At 44.9% G+C, this 27,335-nt stretch overlaps 1 protein-coding gene and 1 pseudogene across 1 annotated transcript; both read right to left on the reverse strand.

Moving 5' to 3' along the window:
• Window positions 1-593: 593 nt before the first annotated feature.
• Window positions 594-17,510, reverse strand: LOC147990407 (uncharacterized; annotated as a pseudogene).
• A 5,001-nt stretch (window positions 17,511-22,511) lies between these two features.
• On the reverse strand, window positions 22,512-24,620 carry LOC147990408 (uncharacterized). The gene is made up of 4 exons (XM_087538211.1): window positions 24,613-24,620; window positions 24,360-24,510; window positions 23,811-24,281; window positions 22,512-22,526 (listed from the first exon to the last, which is right to left on the reverse strand). Exons 1-4 carry the CDS (start codon window positions 24,618-24,620, stop codon window positions 22,512-22,514), a joined length of 645 nt encoding a protein of 214 aa, XP_087394337.1.
• Between the last annotated feature and the right edge of the window lie 2,715 nt (window positions 24,621-27,335).

Below are 27,335 nucleotides of genomic sequence, written 5' to 3' on the forward strand. Positions count from 1 at the left end.
CATACGCATGTAGTCGCTGCTGCCTGAGGCAACCCCTGCCGGGAAAAGTGTACTATGCTCCACCACCACCTTTTCCATCATTAATTTACCAAAGCAGTAGTAGGGTTTTACACCTCACAGTGGCCTGAACCTAGGTAAATTGCCCGCGTGATATCTACCGCACTGCCCCACGCTGGTCTGCTCTTTGTGCAATGCGTCGCCCCCCTACCGAACTAGCAAGGGACCTCCTGGTCCCATAGGTGGTCGTGGTTTCTCGCGACAGCACGAGAGGAATATTGTGGAACAATACACTAGCTAACAAACTTGGCATGGTGGAGGATGGCTTATCTTATTCACCCATCAAGGTGCTTGCTCTAACTTGGCAAGGTTGTATTGGTCGCACATATTTTGCATCTGATCTCTTGCATTACTTCTACTTTGTTACACCATCTGCTTAGTTTAAGCATCATATATGAGTATATGCCATACCTATCCATTTTCTGTACCTATTCCATGTGTCATCATACTATTGTTTTCCAATAAAATGTTGTTCTTTCATAATAGATGCCCAAAAGGAAGAGGGTGAGTGCAGATCCTCAAGGAGTACAAACTAGCTATTTGGAAAAGGTAGTGAGACCTATAGAATCAGATAGATCAGCAGCCACAGAAAACACAAGCCTAACTGTACCACACTTTACCCCTACTCCACTGGCCAAACCCCTATTAGAACTGCCGAGAGCCCAGCGTCAGGTACTGTCTATGATATCAATTCAATATTTGAACTCCTAAATTTGTGCATGTGCCTTACCTTCTCTCTTGTATGAAAACTAATTTCATATGAATCTCCTTGCTCAAAGGATCATAGGATCTCACTACAATACTGGGCACTGCATTGCTCTTGTCAGTACCTCTTACCCTTTGTCAGCATACTTACACTCATTGCTGTTTGATTATGTAGCATCACTATAAATGTTGGCTTCTTTATCCTCCCTTTGCTTGAAATTATAAGATCTATATTTACTCTTAGATAAATGTAGAATTAACACAATGGTTATGAAGTTTTGGATTGCTCATGTAAGTACGTGTTGTCATGTACTTCCTCTGTACCGAATTAATTGTTGATCAATTGGATGTATTTGGAACTTAATAGTGCTAGATACATCCATTTGAGCGACAAGTAATAATGGACGGTGGTGGTATTATTGTACTTGCATCGCGAGATAGTTGATTGTTTAGCATTACTCTGCATCTTATCTGCCCTGCCCTCCACTTTCTCCAAATTATCAAATCTACATTTACTCTTACCAACATGTTGAATAAAGCCAATGCCACTACACACGTTGATGTATGCATTCCTCTTGTCAGTACCTTTTGCCTTGTAACGCTGTATTTAATTAATTGTTATTTGATTATGTATCATCAGTCTGCACCCGAGCTTCATTATCCTCTTTTTCTTCCAATATTATTTGATCTATATTTACTCTTTGCAAAATGTAGAATAATGGCAATGCTTATAAAGATGTTTCTTTGGGGAATTTATTGAGTTATCCTTCCATCAACAAGGAGAAGGGCTTTGTCCAGCCCGTGTTAACATGTAATGTAAGCTAATCCTTCTCAAGCCTTCAAACTTTGTTCTAGTATAGATTTGGATAGGCATCATTTCCTCCACTGATGTTTATTTTGTTGTTTACATCTTATTGGATGTTTGCAACAACTAGTAGTTTTAAATTGTAGTTGTAAAAACATGTTCCTTATGTAGAACAGGTCCATTTATTTGCTTATATAATTGTGAAACCTATTATGTGTCTCCTTGTTTCTCTTTCAGAGTCGTATCTCTTATGTCAGGCAGAACTTTAGGGAAGATAGTGAGCCAAGCCATATTGAAGAGAGCAAGATGACCCCAAGGTCCTGTCTTGATGAAGACATTGAGTTGATGCTACTCACCAGCAGCTGTGAGACAACCTCTATGCAATCGCTGCCTCAATCAGTTCGACTTCTTCAGTCTCAACTTAAAGCGGAAAGGCTTGCTTCAGCTCAGCTCCGACTTGAAGTCAAAGATGTAATGAAGATCTCAGAGGACTATCTTGCGCACTATGGTGCTATAAAGCTAGGGATGGAGCATCTAGGGTTGACACAGCTGAGGTCTCATCAGCTTGTTCGGCTGCTTGCAGAACCCATCCTAGCCAGGCCTAGTGCCTTCTGAAATGCTCTCAGTTTTGTATACTCTTTTTTCAGCGCGTTTATATGCACTGGTGGTGACCTTTGATGCCTAGTGTATGTAATCCGCGGTCACGTTGCGCTTTATTATCTCCGATAGCGAACTTTGATTCCTAGTGGATGTAATATGCCGTAATTTCTTAGTTGTATAGTATAGGTTTATTCTTGGTCGGTATGTTGTAATTTAGGCTGGAAGGTTCAGTGGATCTCAGTGTTGTCCGTCTTCAGGCCAGCCCGTTACTCATATGGGCCAAAATGTGGGCCTATAATCATCTTGGGCCATTAGCAGGTCTAAACCTATAGTAGTTTCCTGCCTTTAATAGGCCGAGTAAAGTTCTGGCCAGCTGGGCCAGAGAATATCATGGGCTTTTAATAGGCTAAAACCTAGATTGGGCTATCATTGAGCTAAAAAAATTCACGGGCCAATACAGGCCGAAACTTCCTAAGGTCCATGTTTGGCCCAAATAGGACGAGTAGTTAACAGGCCAAAATATACCACGGGCCTATTTGGCCCAATCAAATTATGGGCTTTGAGCAGGCCCGTATCCACGTGGGCCATAGGCCCAAAAGTGTCACGGGAAATTATCATATGGGCTGTAAGCAGGTGGGATTCAACCGAGCTGTAATTAGGCCCAACTGTTACACGGGCCATTAACACGACGATAGGCCAGTTGGGCTGAAATTTATCCACGAAGACCACGGGCCGTTAAGAGGCCTAAAGTTACTTCGGACAAGAAATATCCTAGTTTCTGCAGGGGCCGTTAAATGTCCTAAAGTTAAACCGGGCGATAACATCCTAGATGCACCACGGGCCGCTAACAGGCCGAAACTATTATCGGGCGGAACTGGTAAACGAGCATTTAACAGGCTGAAATACAAACCTGTCTTAGAATGGGCCCAAAAGAACAGTGGCATGTTAATGGGCCTACTGTGACAAACACGTATCATCAAAGAAGTGTATTTTTTTGTAGTGATATCAATAAGAAACCATGTCTTTCAAAATATCAACGCTAAAATAAGTTATCCCTAGACCATTATGCTCAATCATTGATCCATTCATGAAACACACTTGCATATTAGCTACACCCAATGCTCAAGTACGATCATAGTGCCCCTTAGTTGGTGCTTTATAAGAGAAGATGGAGACTCAAATTAAAAATAAAAATTGCATAAAGTAAAAGAAAGGCCCTTCGTAGAGGGAAGTAGGAATTTGTAGAGGTGCTAGAGCTCAAGCGAAAAAGATAGAGATAAAAACATTTTGGGAGGCATGCTTTTCCTGTCAATGAGAACGATCGAGTAGTTCCCAATACTTTCCATGCTAGATATATCATAGGCGGTTCCCAAACAGAAATTAAAGTTTTTTTTCCTTTTTCAACCATACTTTCACTTTCCATGGCTAGCCGTATCCACGGGTGCCTTCCATACCAACACTTCCCAAGGAATTTATTATTTGACAACATAAAGTAAATTCATTTTTCATTCCGGGATTGGGCATCCCTAATACCTTCGCCTTACTCTCGTGTAATGACAAGTGAATAAACACTCATCGTGAGAATAACATATCAGGCATGGAAATATATTAGCCACCCCCTACCGTTTCAAGAGTGGTACGAGCATACAAAAGAGAAATTTATTTTGAAAATTAGAGATGGTACATACAAATTTGCTTAGAACAGCATGGAAATACCGCATATAGGTAGGTATGGTGGACTCATGTGGCCAAACTGGTTTAAAGGATTTTGGATGCACAAGTAGTGATCATACTTAGTGCAAAATGAAGGCCAACAAAAGATTGAGAAGCGACCAACCAAGAAACGAAAAATCTTATAAGCAAGCATTAAGCATAATTAACACCGAATAATGCACCACAAGTAGGATGTAATTTATTTGCATAACTATTGACATTCGTGCTTGCATAGGGAATCACAAACCTTAACACCAATATTCTTACTAAAGCATAATTACTCATCAACATGACTCACATATCACATCATCATATCTCAAAACTATTACAAGGAATCAAGTTTATTTTGTCCAATGATCTTCATGAAAGGTTTTATTATATCCTCCTTGGATATCTATCTCTTCGGAACTAATTTTCATGTGTTGCTTTTGAAAAGCTCAAACAAATATTAGTGAAGATCATGAGCATTATATTTCTTTCTCTCAAATTAATTTAAGTGAAGCAAGAGAGAATTTCTTAGAAATTTTACTAACTCTCAAATAAATCCAAGTGAAGCAAGAGAGCATTTCTTCAAAAATACTAAAGCACACCGTGCTCAAAAAGATATAAGTGAAGCACTAGAGCAATTCAATAGCTTATAAACATTTAAGTGAAGCATAGAGAGCAATTCTAACAAGTGATGGCATAATTTTGGCTCTCTCAAATAGGTGTGTCTAGCAATGATTCAAGACTTAAAACAAAAAGCAAAACAAGCAAAGACTCATATCATACAAGACACTCCAAGCAAAACTCATAGTATGTGAGGAATAAAAATATAGCTTCGGGTAAAATACCGATGGTCATTAGAAGAAAGAGGGGATGCCACACAGGCATCCCCAAGCTTAGTTGCTTGGTTCTCTATGGATAATAACTTGGGATGCCATGGGAATACCCCAGCTTAGGCTCTTCTTACTCCTTATTCCTTCATCCATCATAACATGACCCAAAACTTGAAAACTTCAATCACACAAAACTCGACATAACCTTCGTGAGATCCGTTAGTATAAGAAAACAAACCACGACTATAATTACTGTTGCAACCCATTCATATTTTATTCTTGCATTATATCTACTGTATTCCAACTTTTCTATGGCAAAAAATCTTCAAACAAAACCATAGAATCATTAAAACAAGCACACAACGCAAAGAAAACAGAATATGTCAAAAATACAACAGTCTGTAGCAATCTGGATATTTCGAATACTTCTGCAACTCCAAAATTTCCGTAAAAATAGGACAACGTGAGAAATTTGGATATTAATCTTGTGCAAAAATAATTGGTATTTTATCACGCTCTTGTTAAAAATGAGAATTATTTTCGTTAGCGCATAAGTTTTTGTTTTTCAGCAAATCAAAGTATCCTAAAGGCTTTGCTTGGCACAAACACTAATAAAAATACAAAAAAACACAATAATAACAGTAGCATAATTGTGCAAACACTCAAGAACAGAAAGCGAAAGACAAAAATAAATTTTATTCATTGGGTTGCCTCCCAACAAGCGCCATCGTTTTACGCCCCTAGCTAGGCATAATGCAAGGATCTAAGTGTTGTCATCTTTGTTTCTAGATCCATATGACGCCCTCATGATTGATTCATATGGTGGCCTAATTCTTGTTCTAGGGAAGTGTTCCACACCCTTCCTTAGTGGAAATTGAAATTTAATATTGCCTTCTTTCATATGAATCACGGCACCAATAGTACATAAAAACGTTCTACCAAGAATAATTGAACAAGACGGATTGCAATCAATAACAAGAACAATGAAATATATGGGCACATAATTCCTATTTGTAAGAATAAGAACATCATTAATTCTTCCCATGGGTTTTTTGTAGTAGAATACGCCAAGTGCAAATTTAGAGAACACTCTTCAATATCGGTAAGACCAAGCACATCGCATAAAGATTTCGTAATTGTAGAAACACTAGCACCCAAATCACATAAAGCAAAACACTCATAATTTTTAGTCTTGACTTTGATAGTAGGTTCCCACTCATCATGTAATTTTCTAGGAATTTTAACTTCTAATTCCAATTTTTCTTCCAAAGCTTCCATCAAAGCATCAACAATATGTTTAGTAAAAGCTTTATTTTGTTCATAAGCACGGGGGAATTTATCTGAAGGAAATATGCCCTAGAGGCAATAATAAAATTGTTATTTATATTTCCTTATATCACGATAAATTTTTATTATTCATGCTAGAGTTGTATTAATCGGAAACTTGATACATGTGAGGATACATAGACAAAACAAAGTGTCCCTAATATGCCTCTACTTGACTAGCTCGTTAATCAAAGATGGTTAAGTTTCCTGACCATAGACATGTGTTGTCATTTGATGAACAGGATCACATCATTAGGAGAATGATGTGATGGACAAGACCCATCCGTTAGCTTAGCATGATGATCGTTTAGTTTTATTGCTATTGCTTTCTTCATGACTTATACATGTTCCTCTAACTATGAGATTATGCAACTCCTGAATACCGGAGGAACACTCTGTGTGATATCAAACATCACAACATAACTGGGTGATTATAAAGATTCTCTACAGGTGTCTCCGATGGTGTTTGTTGAGTTGGCATAGATCAAGATTAAGATTTGTCACTCCATGTATTGGAGAGGTATCTCTGGGCCCTCTCGGTAATGCATATCACTATAAGGCTTCCAACCAATGTGACCAATGAGTTAGTTACGGGATGATGCATTACGGAACGAGTAAAGAGACTTGCCGGTAACAATATTGAACTAGGTATGAAGATCCGACAATCGAATCTCAGGCAAGTAACATACTGATGACAAAGGGAATGACGTGTGTTGTTATGCGGTTTGACCGATAAAGATCTTCGTAGAATATGTAGGAGCCAATATGAGCATCTAGGTTCTGCTATTGGTTATTGACCGGAGATGCGTCTCGGTCATGTCTACATAGTTCTCGAACCCGTAGGGTCCGCACGCTTAATGTTTGATGATGATTTGTATTATGAGTTATGTGTTTTTGATGACCGAAGTTTGTTCGGATTCCCGGATGAGATCACGGACATGACGAGGACTCTTGAAATGGTTGAGACATAAATAATGATATATTGGACGATGTTATTCAGACACCGGAAGAGTTCCGAGAGGCACCGGGTAAAATCAGAGTGCCGGAGGGGTTACCGGAAACCCCCCGGGGAAGTAATGGGCCATCATGGTCCTTAGGGGAGAGAGAGGGAATGCCATGAGGAGGTGGCACCCCCCATGGGGAGTCCGAATAAGACTAGGGGAGGGGGCGCGGCCCCCCTTTCCCTCTCCCCCTCCCTTCCTTCTTCCCCCTTCCACCAAGTGGAATCCTACAAGGACTTGGAGTCCTAGTAGGACTCCTCTCTCCTGGCGTGCCCTACATGAGCCGGCCTCCCCCTCTCCTCCTTTATATACAAAGGCAGGGGCACCCTAGAACACACAAGATCAATTGTCTTAGCCGTGTGCGGTGTCTCCCTCCATAGTTGGCCACCTCGGTCATATTGTCATAGTGCTTAGGCGAAGCCCTGTGCGGATCACATCATCAACACCGTCAGCACGCCGTCGTGCTGACGGAACTCTCCCTCATCCTCAACAAGATCAAGAGCTCGAGGGACGTCATCGTGCTGAATGTGTGTTGAACACGGAGGTGCTGTATGTTCGGTACTTGGATCGGTTGGATCATGAAGACGTTTGCCTACCAACCGCGTTACTAAACGCTTCCGCTTTCGATCTACGAGGGTACGTGGACACACTCTCCCCTCTTGTTTCTATGCATATCCTAGTTAGATCTTGCATGATCGTAGGAATTTTTTTGAATTACTACGTTCCCCAGCAGTGGCATCTGAGCCAGGTCTATGCGTGGATGTTATATGCACGAGTAGAACACAAAGAGTTATGGGCGATAATAGTCATACTGCTTACCACCAATGTCTTACTTTGATTCGGCGGTATTGTTGGATGAAGCGGCCCGGACCGACATTACATGACCACGTTCATGAGACTAGTTCTACCGACGTGCTTCGCACACAGGTGGCTGGCGGGTGTCTGTTTCTCCAACTTTAGTTGAATCGAGTTTGACTATGGTCGGTCCTTGTTGAAGGTTAAAATAGCACACTTGCCGAAAAATCATTATGGTTTTGATGCTTAGGTAAGAACGGTTCTTGCTAGAAGCCCGTAGCAGCCACGTAAAACTTGCAACAACAAAGTAGAGGACGTCTAACTTGTTTTTGCGGGGCATGTTGTGATGTGATATGGTCAAAATGTGATGAGATATAAATTCTTGTATGAGATGATCATGTTTTGTAGAAGTTATCGGCAACTGGCAGGAGCCTTATGGTTGTCGCTTTATTGTATGAAATGCAATCACCATGTAATTGTTTTACTTTATCACTAAGCGGTAGTGATAGTCGTAGAAGCAATAGTTGGCGAGACGACAACGAGGCTACGATGGAGATCAAGGTGTCAAGCCGGTGATGATGGAGATCGTGACGGTGCTTTGGAGATGGAGGTCAAAGGAACAAGATGATGATGGCCATATCATGTCACATATTTTGATTGCATGTGATGTTTATATTTTATGCATCTTATTTTGCTTAGTATGGTGGTAGCATTATAAGATGATCCCTCACTAAATTTCAAGGTACAAGTGTTCTCCCTGAGTATGCACCGTTGCTACAGTTCGTCGTGCCAAGACACCACGTGATGATCAGGTGTGATAAGCTCTACGTTCACATACAACGGGTGCAAGCCAGTTTTGCACACGCGGAATACTCGGGTTAAAGTTGACGAGCCTAGCATATGCAGATATGGCCTCGGAACACTAAGACCGAAAGGTCAAACGTGAATCATATAGTAGATATGATCAACATAGAGATGTTCACCATTGAAAACTACTCCATCTCACGTGATGATCAAACATGGTTTAGTTGATATGGATCACGTGATCATTTAGATGACTAGAGGGATGTCTATCTAAGTGGGAGTTCTTAAGTAATATGATTAATTGAACTTTAATTTATCATGAACTTAGTCCTGATAGTATTTGCAAATTATGTTGTAGATCAATAGCTCACGTTATAGCTCCCCATTTATTTTTCATATGTTCCTAGAGAAAAATGAGTTGAAAGATGATAGTACCAATGATGTGGACTGGATCCGTGATCTGAGGATTATCCTCATTGCTGCATAGAAGAATTATGTCCTTGATGCACCGCTAGGTGACGGACCTATTGCAGGAGTAGATGCAGACGTTATGAATGTTTGGCAAGCTCGGTATGATGACTACTTGATAGTTTAGTGCGCCATGCTTTACGTCTTAGAACCGGGACTTCAAAAATGTTTTGAATGACACAAAGCATATAAGATGTTCCAAGAGCTGAAATTGGTATTTCGGACTCATGCCCGAGTCGAGAGGTATGAGACCTCTCACAAGTACTTTGCCTACAAGATGGAGGAGAATAGCTCAACCAGTGAGCATGTGCCCAGAATGTCTGAGTGCTACGATCGCTTGAATCAAGTGGGAGTTAATCTTCCGGATAAGATAGTGATTGATAGAGTTCTCTAGTCACTATAACCAAGTTACTAGAACTTCGTGATGAACTATAATATGCAAGGGATGACGAAAACCATTCCCGAGATCTTTGCGATGCTAAAATCGGTGAAGGTAGAAATCAAGAAAGAGCATCAAGTGTTGATGGTTGACAAGACCACTAGTTTCAATAAAAGGGGCAAAGGAAAAGAAAGGGAACTTCAAGAAGAATGACAAGCAAGTTGCCACTCCCGTGAATAAGCCCAAGTAGACCTAAGCCTGAAATTGAGTGCTTCTACTGCAAAGGGAATGGTCGCTGGAAGCGGAACTACCCCAAGTATTTGGCGGATAAGAAGGATGGCAAAGCGACAGGTATATTTGATATACATGTTATTGATGTGTACTTTACTAGTGTTCATAGTAACCCTAGGGTATTTGATACTGGTTCAGTTGCTAAGATTAGTAACTCGAAACAGGAGTTGCAAAATGAACATGGACTAGTTAAGGGCGAGGTGACAATGTGTGTTGGAACTGATTCCAAGGTTGATAAGATCACCATCGCACACTCCCTCTATCTTCGGGATTAGTGTTGAACCTAAATAAATGTTATTTGGTGTTTGCGTTGAGCATGAATATGATTGGATCATGTTTATTGTGATACGATTATTCATTTAAGTTAGAGAATAATTGTTGTTCTGTTTACATGATAAAACCTTCTATGGTCATACACCTAATGTAAATGGTTTATTGAACCTCGGTCGTAGTGATACACATATTCATAATATTGATGCCAAAAGATGCAAAGTTGATAATGATAGTGCAACATATTTGTGGCACTGCTGTTTTGATCATATTGGTGTCAAAGCATGAAGAAACTACATGCAGATGGGCTTTTGGAATCACTTGATTATGAATCATTTGATACTTGCGAACCATGCCTCATGGGCAAGATGACTAAAACTCCATTTTCTGGAACAATGGAGCGAGCCACTGAATTATTGGAAATAATACATACCGATGTATGCGGTCTAATGAGTGTTGAGGCTCATGGCGAGTATCATTATTTTCTGACCTTCATAGATGATTTGAGCAGATATGGGTATATCTACTTAATGAAAGACAAGTCTGAAACATTTGAAAAGTTCAAAGAATTTTAGAGTGAAGTGGAGAATCATCGTAACAAGAAAATAAAGTTTCTGCGATCTGATCGCGGAGGCAAATATTTGATTTACGACTTTGGCCTTCATTTGAAACAATGTGGAATAGTTTCACAACTCACGCCACCTGGAACACCATAGTGTAATGGTGTGTGCAAACATTGTAATCGTACTATGTTGGATATGGTGCGATCTATGATGTCTCTTACGGATTTACCACTATTGTCTTGGGGTTATGCATTAGAGACAGGTGCATTCACGTTAAATAGGGCACCATCTAAAGCTGTTGAGAAGACACCATATGAACTATGGTTTGGCAAGAAACCTAAGTTGTCGTTTCTTAAAGTTTGGGGTTGTGATGCTTATGTGAAAAAGCTTCAACCTGATAAGCTCGAACCCAAATCAGAGAAATGTGTCTTCATAGGATATCCAAAGGAGACTGTTGGGTACTCCTTCTATCACAGATCCGAAGGCAAGATATTCATTGCTAAGAATGGATCCTTTCTAGAGAAAGATTTTCTCTCGAAAGAAGTGAGTGGGAGGAAAGTAGAACTTAATGAGGTAATTGTACCTTCTCCTGAATTGGAAAGTAGTTCATCACAGAAACTAGTTCCAGTGATTCCTACACCAATTAGTGATTAGTGAGGAAGCTAATGATGAGGATCATGAAACTTCAGATCGTAGGTCAACTAGAGTACGATCCACACCAGAGTGGTATGCTAATCCTGTTCTGGAGGTCATGTTACTTGACCATGACGAACCTACGAACTATGAGGAAGCGATGATGAGCCCAGATTCTACGAAATCACTTGAGGCCATGAAATCTGAGATGGGATCCATGTATGGGAACAAAGTGTGGACTTTTGTTGACTTGCCTGATCATCGGCAAGCCATAGAAAATAAATGGATCTTCAAGCTGACGGTAATGTTACTATCTACAAAGCTCGAATTGTTGCGAAAGGTTTTCGACAAGTTCAAGGTGTTGACTATGATGAGATTTTCTCACTCCTATCGATGCTTAAAGTCTATCTGAATCATGTTAGCAATTGCCACATTTTATGAAATCTGACAAATGGATGTCAAAACTGCATTCCTTAATGGATTTATTAAAGAAGAGTTGTATAAGATACAACCAGAAGGTTTTGTCAATCCTAAAGGTGCTAACAAAATGTGCAAGCTCCAGCGATCCATCTATGGACTGGTGCAAGCATTTCGGAGTTGGAATATACACTTTGATGAGTTGATCAAAGCACATAGTTTTATATAGACTTGCGGTGAAGCATGTATTTACAATGAAGTGAGTGGGAGCACTATAGCCTTTTTGATAAGTATATGTGAATGACATATTGTTGATCGGAAATGATGTAGAATTTTCTGGAAAGCATAAAGGAGTGTTTGAAAGGAGTTTTTCAAAGAAAGACCTCGGTGAAGCTGCTTACATATTGAGCATCAAGATCTACAGAGATAGATCAAGACGCTTGATAAAGATTTTTCAACGATTACATACCTTGACAAGATTTGGAAGTAGTTCAAAATGGAACAGTCAAAGAAGGAGTTCTTGCCTATATTGCAAGGTCTAAAGTTGAGTAAGACTCAAAACACGACCACGGCAAAAAATAGAAAGAGAATGAAAGTCATTCGCTATGCCTCGGCCATAGTTTATATAAAGTATGCTATGTTGTGTACCAAACCTATTGTGTACCTTGCCATGAGTTTGGCAAGGGGTAAGATATTGGTCCAGGAGTGGATCACTGCACCACGGTCAAAATTATCCTTAGAAGACTATAAGGAGATATTTCTCGGTTATGGAGGTGATAAAGAGTTTGTCGTAAAGAGTTACATCGATGCAAGCCTTTACACTGATCCAGATGAGTCTGAGTCTCAATATGGATACATATTGAAAGTGGGAGCAATTAGCTAGAGTAGCTCCATGTAGAGCATTGTAGACATAGAAAATTTGCAAAATACATATGGCTCTAAATGTGATAGACCCATTAACTAATCTTATGTCACAAGCAAAACATGATCACACCTTAGTACTCTTTGGGTGCTAATCACATAGCGATGTGAACTAGATTATTGACTCTAGTAAAACCTTTTGGGTATTAGTCACATGGCGATGTGAACTAATCATATAAAGATGTGAACTATTGGTGTTAAATCACATGATGATGTGAACTAGATTATTGACTCTAGTGCAAGTGGGAGACTGAAGGAAATATGCCCTAGAGGCGATAACAAAATTTTTATTTATATTTCCTTATATCATGATAAATGTTTATTATTCATGCTAGAATTGTATTAACTGGAAACTTGATACATGTGTGGATACATAGACAAAACAAAGTGTCCCTAGTATGCCTCTACTTGACTAGCTCGTTAATCAAAGATGGTTAAGTTTCCTAACCATAGACATGTGTTGTCATTTGATGAACGGGATCACATCATTGGGAGAATGATGTGATGGATAAGACCCATTCGTTAGCTTAGCATAATGATCGTTTAGTTTTATTGCTATTGCTTTCTTCATGACTTATACTGTCGGATCTCGGGTTCTGGCAAAATCCTCAAGGTTCGAACACCGGGGTGCGCATGAAGATCTTCCCCTACCGATCCACGTCCTAGCTTCGCTAAGTTCTCACGGGCTAACTCGACGAACTCGCAACACAAAGGACACCAGATTTATACTGGTTCGGGCCATCGTTGTGGTGTAATACCCTAGTATAGTGTGGTGTGGTGGATTGCCTCTTGGGCTGAGGATGAACAGAACAAGGGGAAGAACAGCCTCCTGAGGCGAGGTGTTCTTGTGCTCGGTGGGTGTGGGGATGAACTGAATGAGTTCCAGCCCCCTCTAATGTGGTGGCTTAGTCCTATTTATAGAGGCCCTGGTCCTCTCCCCAAATATTGAGCGGGAAGGGAGCCAACAACGGCCAATTCGAAAGGGGACGGCTAGTACAGCTTATCCTGAATGGTGGTGACGCCGCCTTGGGCTCCATGGTGACCTCCGTCTTGCCATCCTGCTGGTCATGGTCTCGCTGCACTGATATGGAAACCTTTGCTTGACGCCTCGGTACTTCGTGCCTGCGCTTGCTTCCTTAGCACCAAAGAGGAAACAAGGACATTGTGCGCACTGGCGCCCGCCTGATCTTGATCGTCATGGCTCACATAATTGGAACCTCGCGAGGTTTGCCTTGCCTTGAACTCTCCACCCCTCATGAGCCAGCCTGGTGAGGCCGCTCCTGAGGAGGTCTTGTGTCGTCCGCCTCGCGAGGGTCTTGAGTGCTTGTTGGTGAAGATGGGTCGTTCGGGCCAGCTCGCAGAGCCACGCCGTGAGCCGCAGGCAGGCAAGTCTTGGGACGCCCGTTCCCAGAACGCCGACAGTAGCCCCGGGCCCAAGGCGCGCTCGGTCTTAGCATCCAGGAAAAGCCAAGGGGCAAGTGCGGAGCTTCGCGGGCCACAATAGCCTGCGGTCTTGGTCGACGCATGGCGGTTGATTGTACGTGGGCGTCTCCGCTTCCCCACGCTGCCTCGGTAACTGTCCGACTTGACAAGTCCTTGGAAGGAATCAAGAAATGCCCCGTGGGGTGTGTAAAGGTTTTGTAATGCCTCTTGTAAATGTTGTCCTTATTATGAATTTGTGCGAGCGCAAGTCCTACTTCATCTCGGTCTCCCTTTCCGACCTCGCGGCGACTTGGCACTCTACGCTGACAGGTCTCGGTCCCCAGGCGCTGCAGCCGTCGCTGGTATGCCAAGTCGCGTGTCGTGGTCAAGGCCAGGAGGTGAGCGGCCCGAGGTCCAGTAAGAGTTCCTGAGGCGCGATGCTCAGGAGGTCCCCTTTAGCGCTCAAGCAGCCGTCGAGAGGTAGGAAAGGGGGGTGACGTTGCTACAGCAGGGTTGCGGTAGTATGGGTCTTAGTCCTTAGCGGTTTAGCCAACTCGGGCTCGAGACTTATCTTGACGGTCCGGAGTTGATTCCTCATGATGCGCTAGATTCATGCATAGGCGCTCGAAGCATAGCTAAGCCAGGCCCATGCGAGCCTCCCCCCTTCTCCACGCTCTCCTTCGTGCTCTGCGTCCTCAGGTCCCGGCCCTCGAGCGAGCTCAGCCGCCGCTGGTATGCCAGGTCGCGTGCCATGGTCAAGGCCAGGGGGTGAGGGATGGAGAGCCAGTACGAGGTCCTAAGTCGCAATGCTCAGTACCCCCCTTTTAACGCGCAAGCGGATTGCATGGGAGAAGAGGGAGCTCGCAGTCCCGCCTGCCGTCGCCTTCAGGAGATTCCTGCAAGCCAGCACAAGGAGAGACATGGTTTGCCATTACGGTTGCCGGTCCACCGCTGGTCGCTCCGCGAGGAGATGAAGGCACTAAGGGCCGGGTGAGGTGACGTGCGTGGGGCATGCCGCAAGCCAGTGCTCGACCTCTCAGGTTTGTAGATGTTGCAGGGACGGACCCGAGCACAAGCATTGTGCCAGTGTGAGTAGCCCCTGTGGCGGGTGAGAATCTAGCAGGTGATGGTCATAGGTAGATTAAGCATGGAAAGCAAACTAGCTCAGGTAAATGCATGAACGATACGCGCCACTGGGTCCGGCCCGAGCGGCTTGGGGATGATGCAGCCCAAGGGCGCCCCCAGCAAGGTAAGCTAAAGACATAAAAAAGAAGGGATACATGCCACATGGATGGACCCATGTGGCCTGGGAATAATGCAGCCCCCTGGGCGCTCCCAGCTAAATGAACATGGAAAATGTCACCTGGTTCCGTTGATGAAGGGGTGTTGAGGCAGTTGAAGGTACGCGGCGAAGGGGTTGCCCCTCACGAGCCACCGAGGCCCTGAGCCTCGGGAGGCCCTGGGGGTCCAGGCGGTTCCTTGAGGACCGTCGCCATCTCCGCCAGGACTGCGTGGTGCCTGGCCTCCTGACCCGCCATGACGCTCCGCAGGTTGTGCTAGAAGGCAGCAGCCACGCTCGGCAGGTCAAACAACATACGAACGTAGCTGTGAGGTGGACCTTCGCAGCGCCCAACACGCGAAGGCCAGAAGCGCTCCTGAGATGCGGCTCGGTTGAGCCCTGGTATGTCGATGCAGACACGCAGCTCACCACCCTCTCCTAGGTGGGAAGCAACGCCAGGTGGGCGGCGGTCTCCGCGTATTGCTCTTGCTTCCTGAAGCTCCTGAGATACCTTGGGGATGAACTCCTGAGCGCCGAGCGCTCCTTGCCCAGTGTCCTCCTGAGGGAGACGTGCCGCGAAACACACCTCCAAGTGCCTCCCTCGTGACGTTGGCAAGGTCTGAGGCCCTCCAGAAGAGAGCCCCCGAGCCTTGCCCGAGGAGGGCACCAGGCGCACCTTCCTATGCGATAGAGGGAGGCGGCCTAGTTGTGGGCACTAATCCTGACGAGGTGCCACTTGCGGCGCTGCCCTCCTGAGGTACGACATGGAGTAGCTGCTTCTTATTCTTGGGGACGACCTCAGGAGGGTTCTGAGCTGCATTGTTGTCGGGGTCTTAGATTGACGCTGCTTGGAAGGCGCGCTCGAGGGAGCACACCACATCTCTTTCTTCACAGGGGACTGTGATGATCTCACCGCTTCCTGGCATCTTGAGGACATTGTAGCCGTGGTGCGTCATGGCCATGAACTCAGCCAGTGCCGGATACCCGAGGATGGCATTGTATGGCAGGCGGATGTGGGCGTCGTTGAAGTCGATGAGCTCGGTGTGGTAGTTGCCGCGTTGTCCGAAGGTGACGGGGAGGCGGACTTGCCCCACCGGGGTGGTGGAGCCGTCGGTCACTCCTGAGAAAGGCTTGGTGGGCTGAAGCTGATCATACGACACTTGGAGGTTGTCGAACGTGTCAATGGACAGGACGTTGAGCCCTGCGCCGCAATCAATGAGAGTCTTGGTAACTTGCATGTTGCTAATGACTGGTGAACAAAGCATCGGGAGGGCGCCAGCGGTAGCTGCGCACTTGAGTTGATCTGCTGAGCTGAAGGTAATGGCGCACTTGGACCACCTGAGCGGGCGTGTATCCTCGAGCTTGGGAAGGACTGCATTCACCTTGTGAGCAAACTGCTTGAAGATACACTGTGAGGCGGGGGCTTGAGCTCCGCCCAAGATGCAGGTGATAGCACGCGGCTCCTGGAAGCCCCCAGCCCCCTCGTCTTGGTGATGGTCATCATTCCTTCTTGGTGGCGGTAGTGGAGGAAGCCCAGCATTGCCTTGAGGACGGTCCTCGCAAGGCTGATCCCTCCAGGCACCTTCGCGAGGCTGGTCCTGCTATCGGTCCTCACGAGGCCGGTCACGCCACTCCTGGCGCGAGCTGCGGTCATCCCAGCATCCACCACCACGTCCTCCTCCTCGGCCGTAGCCCCGGTCATTGTGCTCGGGGCGTCGACCGAAGCATCCTTCTCGAATGGCTCTGAGCTCTTGACAGTCGCTGGTGTTGTGGCTATGCAGGTTATGGAAGGCGCAGAACGGTCGGCTGCTCTTGGGTGACTCGGGCTGGTCCCTGTCGCGCTTTGTGTCCGGCTCTGCCGTAAGCACGGCTGCTCCCTTGCACTTCACGTCTTTGGCCTTGGCTTTCTTCTCCTCCGGGTCCGCAGCCGGGAGCTCGTGGAGGGAGAGGCGCCCCTCCTCAGCTCTTGCACACTTGGTCGCCAGGTTGAACAACTCCAGAGACGTGCACAGCTCCTCATGGATGGCGAGCTCCTCCTTCATCTTGATGTCGCGGACGCCATCGGAGAACGCAGAGATGACGGCCTCATCCATCACCTTAGGGATCTTGAGGCAAACATTGTTGAAGCGCTGGATGTACTTCTGGAGGGTCTCTCCTGGTGGTTGCTTGATGCGGCGTAGGTCACCGGTAGCTGGTGGGCGGTCGCGGGTGCCCTAGAAGTTAGCAACGAAATGGTCGCGCATCTCATTCGAGGAGGAGATCGAGCCTGGAGGCAGGTTCAGGAGCCAGGAGCGGGCACCATCCTTGAGAGCCATGGGGAACTAGTTCACCATGACTTTCTTGTCGCCGTTGGCCGCCTCAATGCTCAGCTCGTAGAGCTGCAGGAACTCCGCGGGGTCGGGTGTCTTCATAGCGAGGAGGCAGATCCGGCTTGAACTTGCCCGGCCAAGCGACGCTACGCAGCTCAGGGGTGAAGGCGCAGCAGCCTGCCGTGGTCACCGGGACTCAGCACTGGTGGAGAACTCATCCTTGATGGGGTCCGCGCACCGCCGCCGCAGGCAACACGCGGTCTTGCCGTGGTGGCGCAGGGAGCACGGGGGCATTTTCTCGCGGCCGAGGGACTTCTTGGCAGCTTCTTTCTTCTTGCGCGGGCGCCGGACGCGGCAGGTCACGCCGTGGTGTCGCGCACCTGGGCGCCAAGACTCCGTCTTGGGGCAGAGGTGGTGGAGGCGCTCCATGGGCCACGCCGCCCGCGACTGGCGGAGGGCGAGGCAGCGAGAGGGACAGCACAGGGGGAGCCCCCTGCGGCGCTGACAAGCTTGGCGATGCGGTTAAGCCAGTCCTCATAGAGGTTGTCGACGGGGCGGTAACACAAGAGCTCGCGCGCCATGCATAGAGCGGCCTGCGCGTCCATGGGAGCGCGACGAGCGTGGGATGACGAACCGGCCGGGGTCAGTGATGGAGTGGCGGTGCCGCCGTCCCGCCGCACTGAGGGGTGCAGCGAGGATGCTTGCTGCTCGTTCCCCGTCGGGACGGTGGCGGCGTTGGGGGCAGGCGACGGAGAACGACGGGGTGGCCCGCCGACGGGAGCCGTCTGAGCAACGCGGGCGGCGAGGGCAGCCCGGCGTTCAGCGCGAGCCCGGCGAGCGTCGGCCATGGAGACGATGAGACAACAGGACGCAGAGAGACAGAAGGGAAGCTTCGGCGCACCCCTACCTGGCGCGCCAAATGTCGGATCTCGGGTTTCCGTAAAACCCTCAAGGTTTGAACACTGGGGTGCGCGTGAAGATCTCCCCCTACCGATCCACGTCCTAGCTTCGCTAAGATCTCATGGGCTAACTCGAGGAACTCGCAACACAAATGACACAAGATTTATACTGGTTCGGGCCACCGTTGTGGTGTAATACCCTACTCCAGTGTGGTGTGGTGGATTGCCTCTTGGGCTGAGGATGAACAGTACAAGGGGAAGAACAGCCTCCTGAGGCGAGGTGTTCTTGTGCTTGGTGGGTGTGAGGATGAACTGAATGAGGTCCAGCCCCCTCTAATGTGGTGGCTTAGTCCTATTTATAGAGGCCATGGTCCTCTCCCGAAATATTGAGCGGTAAGGGAGCCAACAATGGCCAATTCGAAAGGGGATAGCTAGTGCAGCTTATCCTGATTAAAGTAGTCTTCGCCTACCAAAGGCTCTGGTGGTGACTCCGCCTTGGGCTCCATGGTGATCTCCGTCTTGTCGTCCTGCTGGTCATCATCTCATTGCACTGATATGGAAACCTTTGCTTGACACCTCGGTACTCCGCGCCTGCGCTTGCTTCCTTATCACCAAAGAGGAAACAAGGACACTGTGCGCGCTCGCACCCGCCTGGCGCCCGCCTAATCTTGATCGTCATGGCTCACGTCATGGGAACCTCGCGAGGTTTGCCTTGCCTTGAACTCTCCGCCCCTCGCGAGCCAGCCTTGTGAGGTCGCGCCTGAGGAGGTCTTGTGTCGTTCGCCTCACGAGTCTTGGCCCCTCGCGAGGGTCTTGAGTGCTTGTTGGTGAAGATGGGCCGTTCGGGCCCGCTCGCAGAGCCACGCTATGGGCCGCAGGCAGGCAAGTCTGGGCACCCCCGTTCCTAGAACACCGACATATACATGTTCCTCTGACTATGAGTTTATGCAACTCTCAAATACCGAAGGAACACTTTGTGTGCTATCAAACATCACAACATAATTGGGTGATTATAAAGATGCTCTAAAGGTGTCTCCGATGTTGTTTGTTGAGTTGGCATAGATCAAGATTAGGATTTGTCACTCCGTGTATCGAAGAGGTATCTCTGGGCCCTCTCGGTAATGGACATCACTATAAGCCTTGCAAGCAATGTGACTAATGAGTTAGTTACAGGATGGTGCATTACAGAACGAGTAGAGAGACTTTCCGGTAATGAGATTGAACTAGGTATGAAGATACCGACGACCGAAGATGTGTCTTGGTCATGTCTACATAGTTCTCGAACCCGTAGGGTCTGCACGCTTAACGTTCGATGATGATTTGTATTATGAGTTATGTGTTCTTGATGACCGAAGTTTGTTCGGAGTCCTGGATGAGATCACAGACATGACGAGGAGTCTCGAAATGGCCGAGACATAAAGAATGATATATTGGACGATGTTATTCGGACACCGGAAGAGTTTCGAGAGGTACCGGGTAAAAACGGAGTGCGGGGGGGGGGGGGGTTACCGGAACCCCCCGGGGAAGTAATGGGCCATCATGGGCCTTTGGGGAGATAGAGGGTAGGCCATGAGGAGGTGGTGCCCCCCCCATGGGGAGTCCGAATAGGACTAGGGGAGGGGGCGCGGCCCCCCTTTCCCTCTCCCTCTCCCTTCCTTCTTCCCCCTTCCACCAAGTGGAATCCTACTAGGACTTGGAGTCCTAGTAGGACTCCTCCCTCCTGGTGCGCCCTACAGGGGCCGGCCGGCCTCCCCTCTCCTCCTTTATATACGGAGGCAGGGGGCACCCTAGAACACACAAGATTAATTATCTTAGCCGTGTGCAGTGCCCCCCTCCATAGTTTGCCACCTCGGTCATATTGTTGTAGTGCTTAGGTGAAACCCTGCGCAGATCACATCATCAACACCATCACCACGCCGTCGTGCTGACGGAACTCTCCATCATCCTCAACTGGATCTAGAGCTCGAGGGACGTCATCGTGCTGAATGTGTGTTGAACACAAAGGTGTTGTACGTTTGATACTTGGATCGGTTGGGTCGTGAAGATGTTCGACTACATCAATTGCGTTACTAAACGCTTCCACTTTCGGTCTACGAGGGTACATGGACACACTCTCCCCTCTCGTTGATCTGCATCTCCTAGTTAGATCTTGCGTGATTGTAGGAATTTTTTGAATTACTATGTTCCCCAACATTATCATGGATTGCAACAAAGAAATACAATCAATCAAAGATCAACTATCATAATTAAAGTCTTTGTAATCCAAAAGAGTGGGCACATCACTAGTTAAAGTTTTGACCTATTCAAACCCACTTTTATCAATTTTCTCAACAAGATTTTCATACTCCGAATTATTGGGATGCCTTCTAGCTAAAGTTGATTCTTCTCCAGTCCCTTTATCATCAATTTTAATTTTAGTAAACAAGGAATCAATAGAAGAAACACCAATCATTTTAATATATTCATTACTTTTATGAAAGGAATCACTAGAAAAAGCTTTTTATAAATATTCTCTTCTAGCTCTAAGCATAGTTGTTCTTTTCTTACTTTCATACATAGAAACATAAAGAGCTTTAATTGATTCCTCAACTTTAGGCGCAAAAAATTTCATCTTGAGATTTTCTACATCATGAGAAATTCTATCAACACTTCTAGACAAATCATCAATCTTATTCAGCTTTTATTCAATTGTAGCATCGAAAACTTTTTGAGTGTTGATAATTTCTTCAATATTATTCTCAAGATCAAAGGTGTTCCTATTATTATTATAAAAGGATTACCATAGGAATTACCATAATTATTAGAGGAATTACTAGGAAAAGGCCTAGGATTAAAATTACCTCTATAAGCATTGTTATTGAAATTGTTTCGCAAGATAAAATTCACATCTACGGCGTCACTATTTTTCTCAATCTAAGTAGACAAAGGCACATCATTAAAATCAATAGGAGCGCTTTTATTAGCAACCAATTTCATAAGAGCATCAACTTTTTCACTCGGAAGAAATTTCTTCAACCGAATTAACTTTTTTACTAGTAGGAGCTCTTTCGGTATGCCATTGTGAATAATTTGCCATAATATTATCATGCAATTTGGTGGCTTCACCAAAATTAATTTACATAAAAGTACCACCCGCGGCGGAATCTAAAAGATTACGAGAAACAAAGTTCAACCCCGGATAAATTTTTTGTATGATCATCCAAGGATTTAACCCATCAGTTGGGCAATTCCTTAGCATACTTTTCATCATGTCCCAAGATTGTGCAACATGCTCATGTTCAAGTTTCTTGAAATTCTTGAAGTGGGTTCTAAATAATTTTTGTGTGCGGAAAATACTTAGTAATAAAAGCATCCTTGCACTTATCCCAAGAATCGATACTATTGAGAGGCAAAGAAGAAAACCAAATTGTGGCACGATCTCGCAAAGAAAACGGAAATAATTACATCTTCACAACATCATTGTCCACATCTTTTTTATTTTGCATATCACATAATTCCACAAATGTGTTAAGATGGGATGCAGCATTCTCATTAGGAGTACCGGAAAATTGATCTTTCATAACAAGATTTAGCAAAGCGATATTAATATCACAAGACACCGCACTAGTGGCGAGAGGAGCAATTGGAGTGCCAATAAAATCATTGTTGTTGGTATTGGAGAAATAACACAACTTGGTGTTCTCTTGAATCATTGTGACTACGCAACAAGATTGCACTCAAAAAACAGATCCGGCAAGAAAATGACGAACAAAAAAAGAGGGCGAATAAAACAGCAAATTTTTGTGAAGTGGGGAAGAGGAAAACGAGAGGCAAATGGCAAATAATGTAAATTGCAAGGAGATGAGATTTGTGATTAGGAACCTGGTAGATGTTGATGACGTCTTCCCGGCAACGACGCCAGAAATTCCTTTTGATGTCTGCTTGAACTACGTTGGTATTTCCCTAAAGAGGAAGGGATGATGCAGCACAACAACGGTAGGTATTTCCCTCAGTGATGAGACCAAGGTTATCGAACCAGTAGGAGAACCACGCAAGACTACATGAACGACACCTGCACACAGATAACAAATACTCACAACCTGACGTATTAAAGGGGTTGTCAATCCCCACTACTAGGGAAAACCCTAGTAGTAGCATGGGTTTTGAGGCTATCAGTAGCGCGGGCGACCGTGCTACCAATAAGGCACTACAGCTAACTCTTAGTAGTAGCGTTGTCTGTACTCGCGCTACTACTATTGACTATATCAGCAGCGCTTTTCCAGAACACGCTACTATTAGTTAGCTGCAGCGATTTCCTAGCCCCGCGCTACTGCTATATCTTTCACCATTACCACCCCGTTTCAGCTTCAATAAACTGCAATTTTGAGATACTAGGTACTACTAGATATCAATTTCATAAAGCCATAAAGCATTATAGGTACTAGGTAGTATTCCCTCGGTTCCAAATTACTCGTCGTGGTTTTAGTTCAAATTTGAACTAAAACCACGACGAGTAATTTGGAACGGAGGGAGTACTAGATAACAATTTCATATATACTCAACATGCATCCTCAAGCAGTACTAGGTGATATCGACGACGATCATCATATGTAGTTCTAGATGATATCGACGACGATCATCATATGTAGTTCTACATGATATCGACGACAATCATCATATGTAGGTCTAGATGATATAGCCACACACACACATATATAGTTCTAGATGATATCGACGACGATCATCATCCTCAAGCCTGGGCGGTGGGTGTTCCTGATAGTAATTAGGATGGCCTGTCCAACACGAAGATTCTTGCCAATGAGGAATCTCTTCCGCCCAACCGAGTTTAAGTGTGTGCGACCGTCTGTGTCCATGCGGTAAGTACAGGTGGTGACGGAGCCCCTTGCGGTAAGGCATACTCTAGCTAAGCCTTCTTTATCAGGCTCGATACCACAACTCACAGATAGGTTCTTTCACAATTTCTGAATAAGAAAAACATATCAATTAATAAATAGCTTCGCACATACTCTTGCAAATATATTTCTATTAAGTCTAGATTTCTACACTATCAAAATACATAGTACTACGCATTTGTACTAATTAATCATTAATTCTACTAATAAGTATATATGGATTATCTACACTATTAATAGTTCCTTGGATTCTACACTAATAAGCATGTGATCAGACTCTACACTAAAGCATATCACCGACTAGATTCCACAAAGCATATCATTGGACTCTACACTAAGCATATCATCGGATTCACTAAGCATATCATCGGATAATTTGCATTTGTAAGTATAACAATAAAGCATATATATATCATCAAATTACTACAGTCAGTATAACATACCATTTCATGCCGATCGACCATGGTACTTGTCAGGCGGGTCACGAATGGCACCCCGACAAAGTCATCACGTGGCGGAATTATGTCCCATAGGTTGCACACCTCCCCCTCGCTCAGCCTCATTATTTGAGCTACAATGACTTCATGAAGTGGGTTCTCATCATCTTCATCGAGTGGGTCCTCATTATCTTCATCATCTTCATCATCTTCATCATCTTCGTCATCTTCATCATCTTCCACCAGGTTGAGATAAATGACAGCAAGCTTGGGTCTTTCTGCTCTGAAGGAGAAGCTGATCAACTCACCACCAGTAAGATGCATGTGGGCGAGGAAACGGGCCCATCCATCTCCTCCAATCTGCGACATATTGCGTCCTTTCTCGACCTCCATAGTGTACGCCCCCCCAGGAGCCTCAAATGTCACAATGTCTCTTGTCAGCTTGTTGAACTTCAACCTCACATTGCATGGGACGATCTGTGTAAAAAAAGCAAACAATGCAGTAATGCCAACACTAAAAATAAAATAGTTGTTACATTTCATCTAATTTCTTACCACCGCATGATGAAAACTCGGCTGGAAGTAGATGTCAAAGAGCTTTCTAGTTGCAAGGCTGCTGGCGCACCTTGACTTGCACAGTCGACATAGTGGTGGTGGTGGCGGCGCCATTTTCCTAAAGCAATATGAGCAAAGGATTAACGATCCACTTCACAGGAAAGAAAAACAGTAGCATGTGATATTTTTGGTTCTTCCGTGAGAAGCAATTTTATGGAGAATTATAAGGGTACCAAATAAGGGTACCACCTACCAAGACATTTCATCTATTTTGGCCCCCTATTGCCTAAGATAATTGATAAAAAAACAAGTGGCAAATTTAACTAAATTGGCACCTACATTTTGCCAAAAAAATAACTTATTACAAAAAAACAAAAGCATCTACCTATCCATGTACAGAAAAAATAACAATAAAATGGTGCATACTAAGTCAACTAAATCAACTAGCCTACTAAATCCACTAACATACTAAATCAACTAAATCAAAATGTTCTAAATCAACTAGCCTACTAAATCAACTAAATCAACTAGCCTACTAAATCAACTAAATCAAAATGTTCTAAATCAACTAAATCAAAATGTTCTAAATCAACTAGCCTACTAAATCAACTAAATCATATCAACTAAATCAAAATGTTGCATATGAACTAGCCTACTAAATCAAAATGTAGCAGGGAGGAGGGAGAAGGAGGGGCAACTCGAGGAGGGAGAAGAGAGTAGGACGGAGGAGGAAGGCGGAATGAGGAGGGGCCGGCCGGCGGCGAGTCGAGGGAGGACGGAGGAGGAGGGCAGTACCGAGTCCAGCGAGGAGGAGGAGTTGACGGCAACACAGAGGGAAGAGGGGTAGGCGACTGCAGCTTGCGGGGGAGGACCGGCGCACGGGGGGGTGAGGGGGAGTGAGTGTGAGTGTGAGTGTGCGGGGGCCGGGTTGGAGATAGCTAGTTTTAGCAGTAGTGCTCTAAAGACAAAGGCGCTACTACTAAACTACCTAGCAGTAGCGCGGTCCGAATAAAAGCGTTGCTGCTAGAACTAGCTTCGCGGCGGGGTCATGGGAATTATAGCAGTAGCGTGGCTTAGAGGAGGCGCGCTGCTGCTACGTCTATTTCAGCAGTGACTGTTGCCGGAGCACGCTATTGCTACATTGCAGCAGCGCCTTATTTTAAAACTCGCTGCTGGTAAGATCCTATGTATAAGCTTTTCCCTAGTAGTGCCCTTTCGGGTAACGGCGCCAGAAATTAGCAAATGGACATGATAAAAATATGATAGATTGGATAAATATATCTCGAGGGAACGCGAGACAAAATAAATAAGAATAAATTGCAGCAAGGTATTTTTGTATTTTTGGTTTAATAGATCTGAAAATAAAAGCAAAGAAAAATAGATCGCGAGGGCAAATATAATAAAGAAGAGACCCGGGGCCGTAGGTTTCACCAGTGGTTTCTCTCAAGAAAAATAGCAAACGGTGGGTAAACGAATTACTATTGAGCAATTGAGAAAATTTCAAATAATCATGACGATATCCAGGCAATGATCATTATATAGGCATCAAGTCCAATATTAGTAGACCGACTCCTGCCTGTATCTACTACTATTACTCCACACATTGACCGCTACCCAGCATGCATCTAGTGTATTAAGTTCATGGAGAAATGGAGTAATGTAATAAGAACGATGACATGATGTAGACAAGATCTATTTTTGTAGAAATAGACCCCATCTTGTCATCCTTAATGGCAATGATACATACGTGTCGGTTCCCCTTCTGTCACTGGGATCAAGCACCATAAGATCGAACCCATCACAAAGCACCTCTTCCCATTGCAAGATAAATAGATCAAGTTGGCCAAAAAAACCCAAATATCAAAGAAGAAATACGAGGCTATAAGCAATAATGCATATAACAGATCAAAGAAGACTCAAATAACTTTCATGGATAAAAAGATAGATCCGATCATAGACTCAAAGTTCATCGGATCCCAACAAACACACCGCAAAAAGAGTTACATCATATGGATCTCCAAGAGACCATTGTATTGAGAATCAAAAGAGAGAGAGAGAGAGAGAGAGGAAGCCATCTAGCTACAAACTACAGACCCGTAGGTCTACAAAGAACTACTCACACATCATCAGAGAGGCACCAATGGACATGATGAACCCCTCCGTGATGGTGTCTAGATTGGATCTGGTGGTTCTGGAACTTGCGTTGGCAGGAATTGATTTTCGTTGACTCCCCTAGGGTTTCTGGAATATTGGGGTATTTATAGAGCAAAGATACGGTTCGGGAGGCCACCGAGGTGGGCACAACCCACCAGGGTGCGCCTGGGCCTCCAGGCGCGCCCTGGTGTCTAGTGCTCACCTCGGGCTCCCTCTTCGGTACTTCTTTGGCCCAGTGGATGTCTTCTGGTCCAAAAAATCCACAAAAAGTTTCGCTGCTTTTGGACTCTGTTTGATATTGATTCCTGCGATGTAAAAAACATGCAGAAAATAGCAAGTGGCGCTCGCTTGGCACTATGTCAATAGGTTAGTACCAAAAAATGATATAAAATGACTATAAAATGATTGTAAAACATCCAGGAATGATAATATAACAGCATGGAACAATGAAAATTTATAGATACGTTGGAGACGTATGAGTTCACACTTCTTTACGCGCTTTAGCTTTTTCAACCTCACGCAATACATGAGCGCAAGCCATGGATATAGCACTATGGGTGGAATAGAGTATGATGGTAGGGGTAAATATAGAGAAGACAAAAAAGTAATAAAGTCTCACATCGATGCGGCTAACCAACGGATTATGGAGATGCCCATCAATTGATATCAATCCGAGGAATAGGAATTGCCATGCAACGAATGCACTCAGAGCTATAAGTGTATGAAGGCTCAATATGGAAACTAAGTGGGTGTGCATCTAATCATATAATGAAAAATTCCCACTAGTATATGAAAGTGACAACATAGGAGACTCTCCATATG

This window comes from Triticum urartu, chromosome 1A (assembly GCF_056163025.1).
Source record: "Triticum urartu cultivar PI428250 chromosome 1A, HENAU_Tu73, whole genome shotgun sequence".
Lineage (NCBI taxonomy): Eukaryota > Viridiplantae > Streptophyta > Magnoliopsida > Poales > Poaceae > Triticum > Triticum urartu.